General features: G+C 38.7%; 2 protein-coding genes and 1 long non-coding RNA gene across 3 annotated transcripts in view; 1 reads left to right on the top strand and 2 right to left on the bottom strand.

The window, feature by feature from the left end:
• Nucleotides 1-780, bottom strand: part of LOC138029538 (thrombospondin-type laminin G domain and EAR repeat-containing protein-like) — a 1,976-nt gene extending 1,196 nt beyond the window's left edge. Inside the window, exon 1 of the mRNA XM_068877248.1 lies at nt 1-780. This exon is cut by the window's left edge and continues 1,196 nt beyond it. The gene's annotated coding sequence lies outside the window, so the exon portion shown is untranslated.
• The window catches only part of LOC138029363 (uncharacterized), a 106,923-nt gene that overhangs the window by 21,455 nt on the left and 62,968 nt on the right, over nt 1-22,500 (top strand). The window lies entirely within an intron of this gene.
• Nucleotides 2,204-11,426, bottom strand: LOC138029534 (uncharacterized). The gene is made up of 6 exons (XM_068877243.1): nt 11,041-11,426; nt 5,037-5,290; nt 4,528-4,642; nt 4,108-4,230; nt 3,794-3,826; nt 2,204-2,280 (listed from the first exon to the last, which is right to left on the bottom strand). The coding sequence occupies exons 1-6, from the start codon at nt 11,198-11,200 to the stop codon at nt 2,204-2,206; spliced, it is 762 nt and encodes a 253-aa protein (XP_068733344.1). The 5' UTR covers nt 11,201-11,426.

Here is a 22,500-nt window from a genome sequence, read left to right as displayed (position 1 = left end):
TTCACTATAGGTACGATTTCAGGAAGATACTCAGGCTTTATTTTATCGTGTTACTTATTAATCTGTTAATGGCATCAGTGCAGGTCTTGATAATTTCTTTAAGTGAATCAATTTGCTGGTTCAACCTTGATGAATAAAAGAATGTGGCTGTATCGCTGGGGCATTAACCATACGATATTAAATAGCCAGGATAACATGAAAAAGTTTTTTCCCACAAGTTAAGTTTGCTCTTAAAAAAAAAATCTTTTTAAAAGTTTTTATTTTTAGCTTTAGCACGATTTCGAAAGTGTTCCATTCGTTTCGGGAAGAACCCCAGATGTGATTTTTTTCGTTTCATTTACTGACCAGTAAATGGCGTCAGTGTCACGTACGATGAACATTGTTAGCTTGCTTTAAAATGTATGAGTTTCTCGCGTTAAAGCAGTCCTGACCTGAAAGATTAGGATTTGCCGTTGACATATATTTTGCGTTAAAGTGCTGCCATGGCCAAAAAGTCAATTCTTTTTTTCCTTTGGATTTCACAAATATGTTAACTTACCACTAATTGACCCAAGTTTAAGCCTGGATTTCAAAAAGACACCTGTTTATTTTAACTGGAATTTTCTTACTTAATGGTCCACCATTACTAACTTTAAAATCTCGAGAGAACTGGATCGAGGAGAAAATGACGGATTTCGGATTTCAGAACTATGTTAGCCAAACACTAACCAACCAAAGTTTTAAGCCTTGATTTAAAAAAAGGCCCCTGTTTTTTTTAAACTATAATTTTCTTATTTACTGGTCAGCTATTACTAACTTAAGTTCTTGAGAGAGCTGGATCGAGGAGAAAATGACGTAAAAGGCTCACTAGTTTAAGAATGCAATGCGTGATTAATATGCAGCACCACAGGCGCCCCAAGCTCAAAATACGTGGTGTATGCGACAGTTTGTGTATATAGAGAATTGTATGGGAAAATCACCGATCGTAAAAAATTGTGTAAATAACTATCTCATTTGAAATAAAGTTTTCCTACCTCAAATGTGTGACCAACTTGTCTCTTTTGGCGAGTTTCGAGCCATTCTGACGCCGTTTAGTGAAGTCATCCGGAAGGCCGTTGCTGAAATAATGGGAAGGCCGGTGACTCCATCCATCGCTGGCCAGACCTCACTCCATAAATCGTTTTCTCCTCAACAGGAAAAGTCCCGAATCGCAATAAAAACAACAGTTCCATAAAGCCCAATAAATTTCACTCCAAATACGTGTGTTTCGGCGGCCGAAAGACTCGTGGCGAACGAAAACTTTGCCTTAAAATTCACCTCTTCGGCTTTCCTCAGAGGCTTGTGACCGGGTAGTCAACAACGGAAACTCGCAAGATGGTTTCAGCCTCAACTCTGATTGGTCCATTTGAATTTGACCGCGCGCTGGCAACACGACCGTTGTTGACTGCCCAGTCACAAGTCAACAACGGTCGTGTTGCCAGCGCGCGGTCAAATTCAAATGGACCAATCAGAGTTGAGGCTGAAACCATCTTGCGAGTTTCCGTTGTTGACTACCCGGTCACAAGCCTCTGAGGAAAGCCGAAGAGGTGAATTTTAAGGCAAAGTTTTCGTTCGCCACGAGTCTTTCGGCCCCCGAAACACACGTATTTGGAGTGAAATTTATTGGGCTTTATGGAACTGTTGTTTTTATTGCGATTCGGGACTTTTCCTGTTGAGGAGAAAACGATTTATGGAGTGAGGTCTGGCCAGCGATGGATGGAGTCACCGGCCTTCCCATTATTTCAGCAACGGCCTTCCGGATGACTTCACTAAACGGCGCCAGAATGGCTCGAAACTCGCCAAAAGAGACAAGTTGGTCACACATTTGAGGTAGGAAAACTTTATTTCAAATGAGATAGTTATTTACACAATTTTTTTACGATCGGTGATTTTCCCATACAATTCTCTATATACACAAACTGTCGCATACACCACGTATTTTCAGCTTGGGGTGCCTGTGGCAGCACGGGAGTTTTTAGTCTCCTTCGCAGCCGTTTTTTGGATGTCACGCAACGCTCCCCCCAAAGAACTTTGGGGGGAGCGTTGCGTGACATCCAAAAAACGGCTGCGAAGGAGACTAGGGAGTTTTGGGCTTTCAGACTTTTGAACTCGTGTTTTGCATACACAAGAAGCTGCATTTACACGTTAAAATTTTAAGGTTGTGAGTAAATGACGTCACTTTTCCCTAGATCCAACCGTCCGAGGTCCAATCAGTCAGTTTTGAACGTGAGTAATGAGGGACCTTGAAATCCAAAACTTTCACTGAAAGCAAACAGGCTTTGGATAAAAATTCAAAGCTCAAAATTTTGCCAGTCAGGTGTTAAGCAAACACACTTTTAAAATTTGAAAAAAAAAAGGAAGTAGTTTTTTGAACATAGTAGCAATTAAACTCCTTGTGATTTCGCTCCAAACAGGCTGCACAAGTTTCATTAAGTTTCCCGAATTGCCATTTTCCTAATGGTTGATTCCTAGTGATTTCTGAGTAGTTCAAGTCCTTTTACAGTGGGCGGTAACAGCTAGCTTTGCACTTCATATCGAAATTACGATTTTGTCCGTTTGCCCCCAGAGAGGACTGCAACTACCAGGGACTCAGTGGGAACTTACCATTAGCAAAATGCGCCGTTGGCAGTTGATTGTCCAGCGGCCGAGCGCATGAGAGGCATAGGTCTATTTAACAAATAGAATCTATGTTGCCGTGCGTCTGTTCAGTAATAGATCACAGACGACGTCAAAATGTGGTAAGAACAAAAAAGTGCAGCCGAGTGTGTCACTGATGTTCTTACCACATTTTGACGCCATCTGTGATCCATCACTAAACATACGCACGGCGAAAAATATAATTTTTACCACAATTGCTTGTAATCTCGCAATCTGATTGGCTAATTGGCCGTTGTCGATAAGAGTCTAGACAACACTGCTCGCGTCAATTTGTCACGCAATGTAATAGCCAATCAGGAACCCTTATTTTGGGAAATAAACCAATCGTATTGCGAGAAAGTTATAGACAACGCTTGCTCTTTATTTGTGTTTTGAGTTTGGTCTCCCTCAGAAATAAACACTTTCTTTGGCATTGAATATTGTGGTAAAAAACAAATCGAAAGTGGTTCGGCGTTGGCTGCGCCTCTTGAGTCCACAACATTTTGACCACCATGATGACGAATATCATTGTCGATAAGAGTACAGACAACGCTAAACCACTTTCGATTTGTTAAATATTTGTTTTATAAAATAAAGAATTAAAGTTTTGATGATGACGTCAGCTTTGCGTTTGTCCTCTAATAGATCATAAGGTGAAAAACCAATGCGTGCATTATTGAGCTTATATTATAAACCTTGATTGACCTAAGAAACTGGTTTGCATTCCTTTTTTGAAGAACATTTATTCTTGCATTAAGAAGCAGGCTCTTACCTCATCTCATGGATACACCCATACCTCACACTAGCTTGTGGGAGGGGTTAACAAAGCTTAAATCAGACGCGGCGACAAGAGTGGTCTACGACAATCCCGTGTTGTATCGGTCTCTGGAAAGCTTGTCACAGTACACGATGCTTTAATTTGAATGCTTTGAATTGTCCTACTACAGTCCACCCCTTTTGTTACTGACAAAAAATAATGGCTCAGCTCTAAACGAACTAGTGATTTTTCCAATACGGATAAAAGCAAGGAACACTACTGTTATTGTACCTGAACATGACCGTCCATCACCAGTAAAGCCTGTCTTGCATGTGCAGTTGAAGTTTCCAGCCGTATTTGCACAAGTTGCATTTTCATTGCAATCATGGATCCCGGTGCTGCATTCATCGACATCTGAATACCAAGAAAGGATACAGGTACGCAATTAACGATTTCAAAGCCTTTTGATAAAAATCATCCAACAGTTGATCTTTGTTCACCATCATCACTGAACAAGCATGACTGTTTGAACAAGGCCTTAAGTTACGAGTGTGGCCAACTACAAAAAAAATACTCTCATATTTTAAATGAGAGTTTATGCTTCTGACGAATAGTACGCTAAAAAACTTGCAGCTCAAAATGAACCAGTGATATTTCCTGGCAATACCAATAAAAGTAACACTTAGCTATTGTACCTGAACATGACCGTCCATCTCCAGTAAAGCCTGTCTTGCATGTGCAGTTGAAGTTTCCAGCCGTATTTGCACAAGTTGCATTTTCATTGCAATCATGGCTCCCGGTGCCGCATTCATCGACATCTGAATACCAAGAAAGGATACAGGTACTCAGTTAACAATTTCAAACTTTGATAAAAATTATCCATTTAACACTTTGACCTTCTTTTACTATCATTAACTATGATGACCGTTTGAACGGGGAGTGAATGACCACGACCAAAGGAAAGACCATCCTATTTCATTTGAAGATTGATGTTTCTGACAAAAAACAAAGGGTTGGCTCAAAACGAACTCTCTGTGTTTATTCCCAATACCGTGGGTGCCACTCTTAGACATTGTACGTTTTTAAAAAAGCAACAAACGTTTTCCTGTCTTTACCGTTTTCGCAGTTTTCTCCTGTAAATCCTGATGGACACTCACATACATAATTCTTGTCGGTGTATCCCAAAAGACACTTTCCATTGTTGAGGCATGGATTATAACAGCAAGGATTCTGATAAGGCAAGATAATCGTAATATATTGAACGCAGTTCAGATCACGGATTTCCTTGGCTCAAATTTATCAGTCGCGAGATATTTGTTGTCTTACTTTTTGTTTTGCTTTCCCTGTTATCATTTTCCCAATCGTTTCCCAACCAAGTAGTAGATTAAGATATTGAAAAATCGTCATATAGCTATGTCATTTCCATGCAATTTTGGTGCGCTATTGGTGCGTTTAATTAGCTTCACATCCCATATACGAAACACTTTAATGCGGTAAGTAAAAGCTGAGGAAAACTGAGATTTATAGCCTGACGTATAAAGGGAAGCCATACATTCCCTTTCAGTTCAGCTGAAAAGGGTGAAATCGGCCCAAAATATTTTGATTTCAATTTATCATGAGATACCTTTGCGCCTCTGTATGTCCAACCCTGCCTTGGCTTGAGATCTTCCGGGTGCTGGCAGTGGTCCGAGTCACTCAGTTCACAGATGACGCTGTTTGGAGATTTTTCGCTGCCAATGTTGACAGACACACATTTGTTATCCATGAGACACCAACGCTCGCATTGGTCCTTTCCCACAGAGATATTCATAAAGACGTGACTTTCCAAGTGTTGACCCCATTGTACAGGCAGAAAGTGGAATGCTCGACAGGAAAGATCTATGAACAATGGCACAAGGCACGCGTAAGACAAATGTTGCTATTTTAACACACATTCCGAAGATCCCAAAAATTGGCTACATTCATAATAGCAAACCTCACTTTCGGCTTGAAATAGTGCTTTGCAGATTTTTGTTTTTTGAGGAATTCTCCGGCGTGCGGAATAACCCGGCCATAGCAGGTCTTACCACTTGGAGAAACTAGTCTTGAAACAAGCTATTATGAATTATCTCAAACGATTTATTGAATGTTTTCGATTAATTAGTTTCGCTTGAGGCAAGATACTGACGGGTTCAGTCAAATATATTAAATGACATCTAATTCGTGGTTCTGATAAATGTTATATAATGCCGGAATTTGTCGTTAAGGTTTAGTCTACCTTTAAACCAAGAGTAAATTAGATAAGAATGTTGTTATGGCATGGGTGGGGTGGGTGGGCTCCAGAGCACAGTCACAAATGAGTCTATTTTTAGAATACCCGTTACCGCAAAAATCATTTGTCATGTCCCTGGAAAAAAACATGGCAGAAACAGTTTCGCGTGACATGGCTTCTTCTGATTGGTTAGCCGTTTGTTTGTTTCGCGCCCAGTGTATCTGTGAAGCCGCAAAGTGATAGATCAACACTCTTATCTAATTCACTCTTGTTTAAACTAAATGACCCAATAGACGAGTTCACGCTCTTGAGTGCATCATGGGTAATATTATTGAAAAGAGGTCCAAAGTTTCTGCCATACATTTCCTGTAATTCCAAAGGCACAAAATTACAGAAAATGTATGGAGACGAAAAAGCAATGTTTAGGAATTCCAAAGAATAAATACCAAGTCCAGTTCATCTCTATTGTGACCTTGAACTTATTTGTTTGGTTTATGAAGGCGAAAGTCTATAAAGTAGAGTCATGTATTTGAATTTCCATACAAACCTTTGAATTTTCTGCCATGTTGCCCTGATTACCCATGATGCACTCAAGAGCGTGAACTGGTCAATTGGCAAAGTTTTGTTTTAAAAAATTATTAATATTTTTGAAAAACCTTTTTTACTATTTAGATCCCAATTTTGCAAAGGCTGGTCTCGGTCTTGACTTTTTGGCGAATGAACAACCCGGCCACCGATACAATTACTCCGTCGATCGGAAAACAGAGAAGCGATCAGGATACGGGATATTTAAGTAAAAAAATTGTGGGGATTCGGGATATTTGGGGGAGGGGTTGGCGGAATTGAGGAGGTACGGGATATTTTTTTAAAAATAGGAATGCATGGCGTACGTGTGGTAGTGCAGTAACTTGACAGTGTTTTTTTCCATAAATGTCAAATGAGCTGCGTTTTGTTTTTCAGGAGATTCAAGTTGTCCTTGCGTAATATGTAGCTCTAATAGTACGTGATATTGTTTTGGTATCGTCAATCATTACAGTGCCATAGTAGATTAGCCTCCCACGCAGACTCTCTTAGGAATTCGTCACGCGTTCCTCCCCCACGAGCGTCTGCTGAAACGAGCCGGAATTTACGTAGACCAATCAAAATGCACTTCCAGATTCTGGATTTGCGCATTAGATCCTGAGGAAACTGCAAGAAGGTGACCTTCGTGTGTTGGGCATTTAAAATCGCAGAGTTAAATTCTTATCAAAGAGAAACTGGAGCGTCTAAAGTTCATGCTCTTTCTGAGATGTTTGCAGCTCTTCACAGAATGAGTACGGTAGAATTTGTATGGTTGAAACATCCTGTGTGATTATATTTACACGTCTTTCCGCACTAAATTCCACAACCGCACTGATTTCCACAAGGGGCGTGTGGTTACAATAAAATGAACAAATCTGAAATCTCTCTGCTGAATGTTTTGAAGTTATAGACCGTGCGACCACAAAATTCCAGGTCAAGATAAAACAAGCATTACATATTTCCTGGGAGCAACCTTCTTTAAACAAGCAATTATATCATGTTAATTTAACTCTCTCGTTCTAATCAACATGTTCCATTGTACACTCTTTTTTGTTACCTTTGGCTATTTTGTTAGATTCCCAATTTATTTCACGTTGTTATTTATCTGTGTTTAGCATATTATAAATTCAAATGTAACTTCAAATTCACTCTACTTTCAACTGAAGATGGTCGTTGCACGACCGAAACATGTCTTGCCAATTTAATTTCAAATGTGTCGTCACTTTTGTAAAAATTGTTCTTAGTCTGCTTCTTTCCAGATCTTTAGGAAATTTAAAACTATTTACAATTATTTAAGGTTTGTTAATTTTTTTTATACTTACTGTAAATTACCAGCTAATAATTTTATTCACTAAAAATATTTCTATTTTCTCCATAGTTGGAGAGGAGCAAAAATCAGCTAAAGGTGTGCACATTACTTTTATTATTGAAAGGGTGTCAGATTCACCGTCGAAGTGTAGCAGGAAGCGAGTTCCACAATTTTGCTCCACTCTAGCAAATTCAGTTTTGGGTAGCGGTAACTGCAGTGAGTTGGAGGACCCCCTAAGTTTATAATGTGATATGTCATTCTTACTTATGAAAGACCTTACTTATGAGGAGCCAACCCATTGACTATTTTATACATTTCCTTTGCCTTAGCCTTAGCCCGTTGAGTTTCTAGATTTTCCCAGCCTAAGAGACATTAAGCCTCAGTGGTGGGAGTAGCATTGAATAGATTCATTAATAATCAGTCGAGCTGATTTATTCTGAAATTTCTGAGAGGGTCCCCAATAGGATTTTCGGGATCCGGGATTTGGCCTTTTTGGAGCTTTGGATGCTATAGAAATACGGAAACGGGATTCGGGATTGCATTTATGGACGGGACGCGGGATTTAGCGTTGTAACGAAGCGGGATCCGCGAAACCATCACTTTGAAGCTCCGAGATCCGGGATTTCTGACGGCAAAAAAAAATTAAATGAACTCAACTTTCGCCGTTAACAACGACGAAAATATGCTGCAGCGCAAAGCTAGAATTAGGGAGCTTAAGCAACGACAACGGCGACGGCAACGAGAACTTCATCTCAAAATATATTATTATGGGAGATTTTAGTTAAGTTGAATTTTGTTAGTGTACTGTTGGCTGCACCGAGTAAATCACACATCGAATTCAGCGGGCGCCGTGATCAAGTTACCATGGCATGTTTACTCGCGAAACAGTGAAGCACCTGTGTCAAATGATGCCAAGATACCAGGTTCTTGTTTTTGTCAGTTTTCTTTTCTTTCAAGTGTTATTTTTTTGACAAGAAATGTGCGAATTCAACACAAAGATCACAATCGCTCAACTCTTGAGGTTGACCATTGTTTCTGGAAAGTCAAAAATTTACTCCAAGACGAGGTTATTTATCACCAGGTAATTCAATCGTTTTGGTAATAGCAGCTACTTTATTATTAATCAGCGTCACAATCTTTTGCCGATTTTGGGGGTCATTTTGTTGAAACTCCAGCACGCTTCCAACAGAACTGTTTGTTTTCGTGACTTATGCGTTACCACAAAAATGCTCCCCGTATCACATTTCAACACATGTATGCAAATTTGCTGAACTCGAAAATTACACAACATGATAAATTTACAAAAGCTGGAAATTTCACAGAAATATTTTCCAGCGAAACATTTATTGAAACAAGCAACATATTTGCTATAAGAGGCAAGAAACCCTTCCTATTTCAGTTGCGTGCGTGCAACACACAATCACAAAGCATATGCAATCAAATAAATTCCTGACAGTTCACATCAAACCCTTTTCGAAAGAACCTTGACCGTACATAATAAAGCACAAAAGAGACAACAAGCTTTCATTCAAATAATTTTTCACTGTGACATTTCCAATTTTTTTTAACCTTTGCAGAGTTGAGTACAAAATGAATGTTACTTGCCAGACAAACAGGCAAACTTTAAATAGATGCGACTTCAGTAAACACTGTGAGACACACAACAGAGATGACAGATCTACTTGTGGTGTTCGATTCCTTCTCTGTCTTTGTTGCACCCGTAAGTTACCAGGGAAATTTCCATTGGTTTCAGTGTTGTACGTAACACCACCTTGGTGAAATATTAGAAGTACAGCTCATTTTGATTTCGGCTCGACGGGCGAAAGATTCACGCTGTCGAAGTCCATTACTCGTCGCTTTTAAGATTCCAGATCTTTATGTTTCACCGCCTGTCTTGACGTTCCATTCTTGAGCTCCATATGGATATATTTTCTTTAAAGATGCACTAAAACGCCATTCGCGTTACAATGCTTTTCGACGCCATTGCAGGTTAATTGTGCAGAGCAAGCTACGTATTACCCCAGCCCCCTCAAACCTAACAAATTACGCACAGAAGACTCTATGCACAAAGACACCACTTAGCAGGAGAGTGACAAGCACGCCGACACGGAAAAAAAAACCAAAAATAACAAAAAAGCCCACGAAATTAAACACAGATTCCGACTGGGTTTGGCAACCCAGTAAAAAAATAACAAAAAAACCCCACGGAATGAAGCCCAGATTCCGACTGGGTTTGGCAACCCAGTGAAAAATATTGAGAACGTGTTACACACGCAACTTCATCGCTCAAACTTGCGCAATTTTGCCCCACATCATATATTGACCTTTCGTCTCCACATTGAAAAAAATGCGTAAATTATTTGCGGCTAGATTGATTTCTCTGAAATGTGAAAGGATGATTGCTAACGAATAAAGAAAGATTCTTTACAATAACTAAAAATTCCAGTGTTGTGCATGAGAATTCGACGAAGAGGTAAATGCCAACTTCATTTGTTGCGTGCGTGGCAATTTTTGTGTTATGATTGTTATGCAAGTATTGAGAGAGACTATTACATTCCATAAAAATATGTTAACCTGAAAGATCAATAAATAATCTTTATTTTCAGCTTTCATTTGGACAAAAAAGATGCAACACTTAGCGAGAAATAATATGAAATGAATAGGTTTGAAAAAATATTTCGCGGGAAATTGGCTCGGCCTGAAAAAGAGTTAGCACTCTTTTATCCATATTAACATACCAGCAGTTTGAGCTATCTAAGAGAGCTGCAGCAGTCGAGTGAAGTCTACGAAAGCCAAATTGATGATCCCAAAGAATATTATTAGATGTAAGGTACTCATATACTTGTTCGTAGATAATTTTTTTCCATTATTTTGCTTTTTCTGGCAAGATAGAGATCGGTCTGTAATTATCTGGTGGAATTTTTGGCCCTTTTTTGAAACTGAGAGGGAAGACCCTGGCAATTTTTCAATCGCCAGGGAAGCTGCTTGAGACCATGGCGTTTTTCAATACATATGTTTATGATGGAGAAATAGCATAAGCCGCAGTTTTCAAAAAATTTCCAGAGATTTTGTCAATGCCTGTGGCTTCCGAGTTTGAAAGGCTCTTCAAAAGCTTGAGATTTTTGCCGTTAGACACAAGCAGTGTGACAAACTGGAGTAACAGGGCTTCACATACTGCTCAAATGAAACAAATGAAACAGTACACTAACGACAGACAATGCTTTTTTAAATGTAAGGAAACTTAAAAGAAAGCATGATATTCACGTGACTTTGGAGTTTATGACACATCTTTTCTTGTAATCTCTTTTTCAAAACCGTTTTGTCTCCAAAGCATTGATTATCTAATTTCTAGGTCGGAATGGCTTCTGATGAATTGATGCCCAATGTTACAAAAGTTGTCAAACTTAGTTTAGAACTATATCAGAACTAGCTATGATATGCATCGCATCAGCTTCCATGCTCTTTTAGAGTTCCTGAATTAGATGTTGACAAGAACTTTTTTCTCACCTTGATTAGCAAGTGTTTTGCTCTTAAGGCAAGCCAGCCAAAAAAAGCAGATAACCAGCAAGTGGAGAACAAAAGGGCGACAGCGTCTCATGTTTGGAGTATCAGACACCATAACGTTTGCCGACCTTATACAAGTTAGGATCTCTTTTGAAGGCATCATTTATTCATTGGCCTCACGGGGAGTGGCAATTAAAGAAATGGCAGGTGGCTAGTCCTACTGGAAAAAACGGAAGGAAAGGAACTTTATTTAAGTGTCTATTCATTCTAGCGCTGAATCACTAATTGCGGACACTGTAAACTGAATTTAAATATTAACACAAATAAGGTCAGATGTTGGTTTTTGAGGAGAGGCGATAACCGGAGTACCCGGAGAAAAACTTCTCGGTGCAGAGTAGGGAAAAAATAGATTCTTATAAAAAGAGACTCAGTGTAAGCGTATGAAGGGTTATTAGGGTCATTATTCAATATTCAATTCGGTTATAATGAAGTAATAAATTATGTTCGGTAAGTCTTTTGAATTATGTTTTGACAATGTGCATTATGTTTTCCTTTTTCGAATTATGTTCAGCAATTCGCTGAATTATGTTTTGGGAATTCAAATTATATTTTCCAGCTTCAAATTATGTTCGGAAGGCTTCTGAATTATGTTTTGACAATGTAAATTCGAATTGTGCTCGGCGAACCGCAGAAGGCATGACTCTTCGAATTATGTTGCGAATCGACTAAAATGAACTGGTGCCTTCGCAGTAGGAGAACAACAAGGAACCCTGGGCCGAGAAAGTTTCCCGCCTTTTCTAATTTATGCTAATAACTAGTAATAGCTATCGCTAAGTGCCAACGAAACAGTCAATATAATACATAGTTTGCAGATTTGTATTACAGTTCCAAAACACCCAACAGTAGTTGTAATTTTTTTTTCGAAAGTACTGCAACTTAACTTATCTAGTTATCAATAATACAATAATAGAAATTGCACCCTCTGTATCTCCAACAACAATGTAGATGTCAACGTGTTTTGCAATAATATGGAAAGTACTGCTATAATTTTTGCACGGCCGTAATTTTAACAGGAATATAAAATAATTAAGTTGAATAAAATCAGTGCCATGTAAAAAAATCGCCAAAGGGTTTTCAGACTTTTCAGTGTGGAGCATGTAACAGGGAATCAAACTCTCTCGCACATGAAAGTTGTTTCACTTGCAGAATTTCTATTTTGCAAGACACAGCCATGAATTACAAGTCAAATTGATCGCTTAATTGTGTACTTTGCAGACAAGATATCTTCTTTGAAAATTAAATTAAATTGTTCACGACTCAATGGTTACAAAACGAGAAACAACGGGCGCCGTGATCAAGTTACCGTGGCATGTTTACTCGCGAAACAGTGAAGCACCTGTGTCAAATGATGCCAAGATACCAGGTTTTTGTTTTTGTCAGTTTTCTTTTCTTTTAAGTGTTATTTTTTTGACAAGAAATGTGCGAATTCAACACATGTATGCAAATTTGCTAAGCTCGAAAATTACACAACATGATAAATTTACAAAAGCTGAAAAACAAGCAACATATTTGCTATAAGAGGCAAGAAACCCTTCCTATTTCAGTTGCGTGCGTGCAAGCGAAACACACAATCACAAAGCATATGCAATTAAATAAATTTCTGACAGTTCACATCAAACCCTTTTCGAAAGAACCTTGACCGTACATAATAAAGCACAAAAGAGACAACAAGCTTTCATTCAAATAATTTTTCACTGTGACATTTCCAATTTTTTTTAACCTTTGCAGAGTTGAGTACAAAATGAATGTTACTTGCCAGACAAACAGGCAAACTTTAAATAGATGCGACTTCAGTAAACACTGTGAGACACACAACAGAGATGACAGATCTACTTGTGGTGTTCGATTCCTTCTCTGTCTTTGTTGCACCCGTAAGTTACCAGGGAAATTTCCATTGGTTTCAGTGTTGTACGTAACACCACCTTGGCGAAATATTAGAAGTACAGCTCATTTTGATTTCGGCTCGACGGGCGAAAGATTCACGCTGTCTAAGTCCATTCCTCGTCACTTTTAAGATTCCAGATCTTTATGTTTCACCGCCTGTCTTGACGTTCCATTCTTGAGCTCCATATGGATATATTTTCTTTAAAGATGCACTAAAACGCCATTCGCGTCACAATGACTTTCGACGCCATTACAGGTTAATTGTGCAGAGCAAGCTACGTATTACCCCAGCCCCCTCAAACCTACCAAAATACGCACAGAAGACTCTATGCACAAAGACACCACTTAGCAGGGGAGTGACAGGCAAGACTTTTCCCGACACGGAAAAAATAACAAAAGTAACAAAAAAACCCACGAAATTAAACACAGATTCCAACTGGATTTGCCATGATGGCAACCCAGTAGAAACCAAAAAAAAAAAAACACGACCAAAAAAAAAAACCCACGAAATAAAACAGAGATTCCGACTGGGTTTGGCAACCCAGTAAAAAATAACAAAAAAAACTCACGAAATGAAGCCCAGATTCCGACTGGGTTTGGCAACCCAGTAAAAAATATTGAGAACGTGTTACACACGCAACTTCATCGCTCAAACTTGCGCAATTTTGCCCCACATCATATATTGACCTTTCGTCTCCACATTGAAAAAAATGCGTAAATTATTTGCGGCTAGATTGATTTCTCTGAAATGTGAAAGGATGATTGCTAACGAATAGAGAAAGATTCTTTACAATAACTAAAAATTCCAGTGTTGTGCATGAGAATTCGACGAAGAGGTAAATGCCAACTTCATTTGTTGTGTGCGTGGCAATTTTTGTGTTATGATTGTTAAGCAAATATTGAGAGAGACTATTACATTCCTGTTAACCTGAAAGATCAATAAATAATCTTTATTTTCAGCTTTCATTTGGACAAAAAAGATGCAACACTTAGCGAGAAATAATATGAAATGAATAGGTTTGAAAAAATATTTCGCGGGAAATTGGCTCGGCCTGAAAAAGAGTTAGCACTCTTCTATCCATATTAACATACCAGCAGTTTGAGCTATCTAAGAGAGCTGCAGCAGTCGAGTGAAGTCTACGGAAGCCGAATTGATGATCCCAAAGAATATTATTAGATGTAAGGTACTCATATACTTGTTCGTGGATAATTTTTTTCCATGATTTTTCTTTTTCTGGCAAGATAGAGATCGGTCTGTAATTATCTGGTGCAGTTTTTGGCCCTTTTTTGAAACTGAGAGGGAAGACCCTGGCAATTTTTCAATCGCCAGGGAAGCTGCTTGAGACCATGGCGTTTTTCAATACATATGTTTATGATGGAGAAATAGCATAAGCCGCAATTTTCAAAAAATTTCCAGAGATTTTGTCAATGCCTGTGGCTTCCGAGTTTGAAAGGCTCTTCAAAAGCTTGAGATTTTTGCCGTTAGACACAAGCAGTGTGACAAACTGGAGTAACAGGGCTTCACATACTGCTCAAATGAAACAAATGAAACAGTAAATTAACGACAGACAATGCTTTTTTAAATGTAAGGAAACTTAAAAGAAAGCATGATATTCACGTGACTTTGGAGTTTATGACAGATTATCTTTTCTTGTAATCTCTTTTTCAAAACCGTTTTGTCTCCAGAGCATTGATTATCTAATTTCTAGGTCGGAATGGCTTCTGATGAATTGATGCCCAATGTTACAAAAGCTGTCAAACTTAGTTTAGAACTATATCAGAACTATGATATGCATCGCATCAGCTTCCATGCTCTTTTAGAGTTCCTGAATTAGATGTTGACAAGAACTTTTTTCTCACCTTGATTAGCAAGTGTTTTGCTCTTAAGGCAAGCCAGCCAAAAAAAGCAGATAACCAGCAAGTGGAGAACAAAAGGGCGACAGCGTCTCATGTTTGGAGTATCAGACACCATAACGTTTGCCGACCTTATACAAGTTAGGATCTCTTTTGAAGGCATCATTTATTCATTGGCCTCACGGGGAGTGGCAATTAAAGAAATGGCAGGTGGCTAGCCCTACGAGAAAAAACGGAAGGAAAGAAACTTAATTTAAGTGTCTAGTCATTCTAGCGCTGAATCACTAATTGCGGACACTGTAAACTGAATTTAAATATTAACACAAATAAAGTCAAAAGTTGGTTTTTGAGGAGAGGCGATAACCGGAGTACCCGGAGAAAAACTTCTCGGTGCAGAGTAGGGAAAATATAGATCCTTATAAAAAAGAGACTCAGTGTAAGCGTAGCACCTGGAATTAACTAGGCATCAGAGTTTTGAAACATAGTAGAACTAGATTCTGGCAAAACCTCTCTTGAACCAAGCAGGCACCAAATGATTAAGGGGTTTTCAACCAATCATCTTGACACTGAGATGACAATAGTGTACAAATGCTGGTGGAGGAACAAAAGAAGCCAATGAGAGATCATGTTTTTGTCCACCAACATGGCGGCGATGACGTCACTAGAAATCCATGTATGAACTTCATAACCGCTAAATAAGGACTTAAGTCCGCTCCAGACGCCAAGATTACCAACAAAAGAATGTTAAACTGTTTCTCTGCCCAGTGATAGGGCGCTTCAGCAGGCGTAGACTGAAAAGGCACGCTGAAGGACTTATTGGTAAAGAATTATTAAAAAAAAAAAAGGTATCAACTTTCGCACGTGCATACGTGCAGCACTCTTTTCACATCATGTCTCGTCTTGCGCAAAACAACAAGTTACTTGAAATTGCTAAATGCAACGATTTGGCGACAGCGTCAACATTTTCTTGAACAGCGTTGCTACCAACATTGTAAAGTGCGACCAAGATGGACTGCCACGAAGGCGCAGATGTTTAATTTCAAAGTGACGTCAGTTTTCTTCGCCACTACCATCATCGTGCTAAAGCGCCCAAATAGTGAGCGTAAGTAAAGAGAACTTTGTTGCCCGTGTAGATTATGACCAGCAAATGCGAGTCTAGTTTCCGCGAAATTGAACGTTTCTGTTTAAAACAACGAGTGTAAAAGTCTTGGTTTGACCTCCTGAAATTTTACAATATCTCTGAAAGTTGTGCGAAACGACTGCTAAGTTCGTGTCGCCTCTACTTACTATGTTCATATCGCGTCAAGGTGCTTTTGCTAGTATGCGTATTCTTTTCTTTCTATGTGGTCATAGAAGGGCAAAAGAAATACCAGGCTAAGGGACACATCAGAAAATCTCTCTCGCATTCTAGAATACCCGGCCACTATTATTGTCACATGTCTCGTTCATAAAAGGACGCATCTTTGAGAAGACGAAAATGGCTGTGTATTGGTGGTTTGCAACCAATCTCTAGAGACACAGATAACAATGGTGCAATGTACAATTGCTGGTGGACGAACAAAAGGAGCTAATGAGAGATCTTTTGTTTTCGTCCACCAACATGGCGACGATGACGTCACTTGAAAACCAGGTTAAAATACACACACAATGTGACATAAGCATAAGGCTAGCATAAACATAAGCATCAGCTGTGTAAACCGGGAGTAACATAAGCATAAGAAAAAGGAATCGTTTCCAATTTCTTTTGCTTATGCTTATGCTTCTATGTCACATTAATAATTGTGTAAAGCGGTGCAACATAAACATAAGCACAAGCCCGTCCGCCATTTTGGAACGTGGCTCGTCTCATTCTCCTGTGAAATTTTTTTTCTGGAGCTAACTGCGCTTGCGTATGTCACTTCTTTTATGCTTATGCAACAAGTGTGAACTTCGTTATGCTTATGCTTATGTAGCAGTGTAAACCAGGCTTAATTTATATGAGACATCAGTTTTCTGATTTCTGTCTGACTTAACAGAAAAGGCTGTCGATAACACTGAGGAATGAAAACACTTTACTGTCTCTTGGAAGGTAGGGCACCCACATAGTGAATTTGGAGAAGTTAGAGTTCTTTTTTGGTACTGACGTCGATCTCTGTTCTGACCAAAAATAAGAAAGGAAATAGTCTGCTACAAAGCCGTTTTTAGTGTCGTCACGCAAAGCTCCTCCCCGCTAATGAGGAGTTAGTGAGGAGAAGCGTTGCGTGACGACACTACAAACGGCTGTTGTAGCAGACTACAATCTTGGACAGAATAAAATGGAACAGAAATGCCCCCTCTCCCCCAAATCAAGGATGAAGGTTCGTGAAGGCTAAAACGCTCCATTTTCCCATCACTGATTTTGGGGGGAGGGGTGGTCTCAATGTTCCATTTAATTTGTCCAAGATTGTAGAAAGGAAATGAAGTGAAAGGAAAGTAAAAAGTATACAAAGCGGGGTTTTACGTCAGTAGCTAAAAAGCTGAATATTATACTAATTGGAAGTGTATAATTATAATTATTTTATATTAAATTACTTAAACGATATCAATAACCTCGGTTCATGTTATGAATTATTGACAAATTTTAAAAATTGACCTGCTTCTGGGAATCTAAACTTATTGCAGGTAGCCCAAGCTCATTGTGAGAAAACAAAAGCATATTGGAAATATGGAGAGATACTGATTGATATTGCCACAAATAGTGGAAACAAAGGACACCACTGAAATTTCGTGAAATCAGAGAATAGCGAGGCGATTCGGAGCTACCTTAAATTTTCGAAAATTTCGAAACACGAGACTCGAAGCGCTTTCCAGTTAAAATTTCGGTAATTTCATCAAGTGAATGGGACAGCATTTTCCGGTTGGCCGCTCGTTCCAGTTGTTCCAGAATTTCGGAACCTTTAGGACCACTTTACGAGATATACCCAAATTCTCGAAATTTTGATATTTCTGTACCATCTGATTCCTTACCCGTTTTTTTCGAAGTATTTGGTCGAATGGAAAGAGCTCTACGACTCAGTTCCTAGAGTAGTCTGGGACACCAACATCGCCTTGACTTCACGTAAGAATTATCCCCAAGAAAGTCTTACCTGGCAGGTACAAAACACAGGTCACAGGTCCAGGTCGCAAGTCATTATTTTGCAAAGACAACGTATCCTAAGCAACCATTAAAGCTAACCTTAGGCCTAATTAGTCCTAAACAAAAGTTTTTGGGGCAAATGTTAGCATTTGTAAACGGTTAGGGTTGTTTCTGTATTGGTAAAACAATGACCTTTGACCTGTGTTTTGTACCTGCCCAGCTTTACCGCCGTCATTTTTATTTGCTCGAAGGGCGACATAATCAATCTCTCACTAGAACCAGGCACTTTATGGTCTCTGCAGTGGAAAATTATGCAAGTCACTCTGACAGTCAAGTAAAAAAAAACGCTCGAACGGAAGATATACATACATAAAGAGGACTATGGAGGAAAAAAACTCGGCAGTTGTCGACGGAGGAAGTTTTGCATGAAAATCAAGGTTACTACACATTCATAGGTAAACGAAAAACAACAACAAAAGTTACTTTATAACTTGTTTTATTTACTTGTTTAATTCTCACTAGAAACAAAGAATGACTTTTAAGGGAAACATTGTTACGCATCGCAGTTACTGACAAAAACGCCATACCTAATTTTAATAATCCTTTTGTCGTGTTTTCGTAATTAGTATGTTTAAGGACAGTGCCTACTAATTCAAAGATATTTTTGCCACGGTGTATGATTATGTAGGAAACGTAGATCTTAGTGTTATTGAAATCCAAAAAGAAAATTGGGAGTAACCCCGCATTTTTCAAGGATAATTTATGAAATAATATTTGTAAAAAGCTTTAAAATACAAGGCGATGTACATGTATGGCGTTCTTTCTCAAACTGAAGCTTAATTATCCCTCAAAAATGCATGGTTACCCCCCCAATTTTCTTTTTGGATACTAAGAGTACTTACTAAGATCTTCTTTCTCCGGATAGTTTTAAACCGCGCAAAAATATCCATGTATTAGTGAGCATCACCGATAGGAAACCCGAGTATCTCAAGATGCGCAGAACGTTTGCGCAATAACAATGGTAGGCACCGTCCTTAAAATGGTCAGTATACAATTTTCAATATCATACAATATTATTAATAAGTGGTGCACAACTGAGGATTCTATGCAACAACAGGTTTCAAAATGAACAGACGCACTTCACCTTCTTGGGACGTTATTGACTTACCCAATTTTCCTCACACACTGCAGCCCCCTCCCCCCCTTATCAATTTTTGTTAGCAGCACAAAAAATGCTGGAAACTTGAACAGTTAACCTTGAAAAGGGGAGAGGGAGTAGGGAAGTGGGAGAGGTTGGAAGTTCTAGATCCCGTGGGTATTGAAAGCTAGAAAAGGTGTTTTTTTAACGGGTGTGTCTCACTAATTTTGCAACCTGTTGTAGTTCCCCATACATAATTATTATTGACTATTTTGCAATGTTACTGCTTTTACGTGTGCCATCGTGTGATTACGACGATCAATTGGTACATATCCACATGTTAGTTTGGAAACGCCAACTTTTCCATTTTTGTTTTTCTCACGAATTTTCTAGTGATCAATTATAAATAGTATCTTAAAGGGTAAACGTGCTTCGATATTACAATTTCCTTACGAATTTGCAGTGTCATGCTTATCGATAGCTTCTACATGTTCCGTGAGGGAGTTAAGAAAACTGTAGAGTGCACGTTTTTAGACAACTCCTTAGTTTTATTCACTTAAGGCATTATTATAAAATTGCGCACTCTTAAGGTATATTCAGCTATTATTGTTCAGCGATCGTAGAATCTACTAGTTGCTATAATCTATCAATGGATATCCTATCAAGCTATCTTTTGGCGTGAGTCGCCGACCGAATTCGAACCCATCACCATTACTACCACCGCTACTACTGTTCTGCTACTTTCACTACTGATCGCTACAAATCTACTTGGACTGCTACTGCTGTTACATCGTAAAATTATCGTCGATTCTACAAATTGTCGTTACTTTGTAACTCAAGGAAACTGAGATTTTGAACTTTGATTAAATCTGGTGTACATATCTCCTAGCAGTGGAGTTCGATTTGTCTATTACCTCACACCAAGTGAGCTACCCCTGTAATTATTGAAGATCACCGGAGTATTTCGCAAACTCTAGAATCTCAGCAATTACACACTTTATCGAAACGTGTTCTTAGCCATGAGCTTATGCCGGAGGCCTCGTTTATGACTGGCTGATGTGCCTAAATTGAAATCTTAAAAACTCAGGTTGAAGTCCTGCCCAGAATATTAGCTGGGTTACTCTCTTGTTGAACGGCACGCCTGTGTTTGTCACACACACAACAGAGATCAACAGATTGGTTTGCTCCCAACTGGAACTGTCCCGATCGACTGTAGATTCTTTGGTCATATTTAAAATTTTACAGTTGTTCATGCAGTACTTAAATTGTGATCAGGAACCCATGATCATGGGCGTCCGGTTGTAATTTCGTTATATTGCGATTCTGGAGAACAAAAAGATGGATTTGTACGAGTTTCGTGATGCCTTTTTTTCTAAAACTGAATTTTAATATATCGAAATTGGGCTATTGGATTTGAAAGAAATGGTAAGAACTATCAAACTAGCATTCTGTCAAAAGATAAAACATGTGTGCTGTATTTTTTCTGTCTAAAGCATCTAACACATTCTTTTGACATGGCACAGAACGCCATTGTGTTCATTTTGATTAATTGCAAATGCATTTTGTATAGTTCCTGTTTGAGAAAGGCAAAGAGAATATATCGAAAAGTTACGAAATGGAACTGATCAGTCTTCTCAAATTGTCTTAACTCTAGTAGTCGTGATCTCTTCGCTCTTTTACGCACATTTATATAACAACACTACCCGGACATACTCAAGGACATAACCTTGGATTTTACTCGTTAACATATGATCATTAATCGTAATATTAAAAACTATCATGAGAGTTGATACGTAGTGTGTGATACTTCATGCTTGTTTAATTACCCCACCCGATGACGGGTTCAATAAACTGAACTATGCATGTAAACGGAGATTATTTGTTTGCAGGGTTGGAGGAATTAAGCAAAAACCTCAAAATGATTGTTATTAAATGAAAGTCAAGTTTAAGAATATTTCCACCTCACCTGTTGCGACAATTCTAAATGACAAAAAACTGATAAAATGATCATTATCTCTCGTAAGAAGATCTCCACTTAAAAGTTTGATTGTGTGAGTTTGCGTTTGGAATTAAAAGCCAAGTGTTAAGGCCACAAAAAGCAGCTTCAAATTATCAGTTGATTTCCATGAGTGACGAACAAGTAATTCAGTTCATATGAAGTTTGGTCGTCCTCTTTGATAAATCTTTGACAAGTTCCACTCCAAAGCCTTTTTACATTTATTTTATCTTAGAACCACTTTAAACCTGACTTATACACGATGCTGTTGTTCCCATGGAAGTTTGCTACTGCTAGGTAAGTGTGACCTTTATGTTCGAATGACCGTCACACTTTTTGGCCGATACTTGTTCTCAATGTCTTGATACATTGCCATAAACTTAGATTCCGAGTGCACATACAAAACCAACTCACTACTAGGAAAACCGGTCGCGCACAGGAACGTTTGACCACACATCGTAAACGTATGCACGCTCCAAACGTTACGTGGTTTTGAAAAAGTTGATTCGCATTAACAAACTTTTCACCGTTCCACTTGTAAATCACACTTCCATTTGTTGTCGCCAATGCAAGGAATACAGCATCGTCGATTGTGAAGGACTTGAGATCCAGGACGTAAAGGCCAAAGATCTGAGGGAATTTCGGGTCGATAAATTTCTTCCCCGACCATTTCATCACGTCTGAAGAATGGGAAGAATCCGAATCGTACCAGTTTGCAAAAACAATAAATGTTTCGTTGTGTATTGTTAACACTGTACTTGCCCACGCGTTGTGTGTTCTTATTTCCTGTAACTCCTCAAACTTATTGTCCTTCCACTTGTAGATGGATGAGTTTATACGGAAAGAAATTCCATCGAAAGAATTCGTGACTGCAAGGAACAGTCTGAATGTATTTTAAAGAAGTTAAAACTGGTTGCTCCGGATGTTGAAATGTTCTGCCAAAGCTCGAAACTGTGTCCATTCCACTGGAAAACGGAAGAATTTAGATTGTAAGTATGATCCCGATAAATGGCGATAGCAATGTAATGTTTATCAGCGATCATAAAGTATTCGATGTCCGGCGATGCTCCAATGGCGTCTATGGTCTGGTGAAGGGTAAAATTTCCAGCTGACTCGTTTAGTTTGTAGATGACACTAGAATCATGCCTCTGAGCGAAGGCCGTAAACAAACTTCCATCAATAGTGAACACTTCAACATCATTGGCTAACTGTGTTGGCAGGTCTTGATGTTTTGTGAAGTAATTCAATTTGCCGGTACAATCTTCAATGATAAATAAAAGAATGTCTCATTATTTTAAACCTCCGCACAATATTAAATAAACAGGATGATATTCCCCATGTTCAATTTGCGCGAACAAACTTCTTTTTTTCAAAAATGGTTACTTTTCACTATAGGTGTATACGATTTCAGCAAGAATACCTCAGGCTCTTATCCAC

The sequence above is a fragment of the Montipora capricornis genome, chromosome 13 (genome assembly GCF_036669925.1).
Source record: "Montipora capricornis isolate CH-2021 chromosome 13, ASM3666992v2, whole genome shotgun sequence".
NCBI lineage: Eukaryota > Metazoa > Cnidaria > Anthozoa > Scleractinia > Acroporidae > Montipora > Montipora capricornis.
Note: the sequence above shows the minus strand (reverse complement) of the source record. Positions and strands in the feature narration are given on the sequence as shown.

Coding starts and splice junctions, on each gene's coding strand:
- LOC138029534 (XM_068877243.1), bottom strand. CDS start 11,200: ATGATGCCTTCAAAAGAGATCCTAACTTGTATAAGGTCGGCAAACGTT. Junction 3,827..4,107: donor AGATGGACGGTCATGTTCAG/GTACAATAGCTA, acceptor CTTGGTATTCAG/ATGTCGATGAATGCAGCACC. Junction 2,281..3,793: donor CAGCACCGGGATCCATGATT/GCAATGAAAATG, acceptor GTTTGCTTTCAG/TGAAAGTTTTGGATTTCAAG.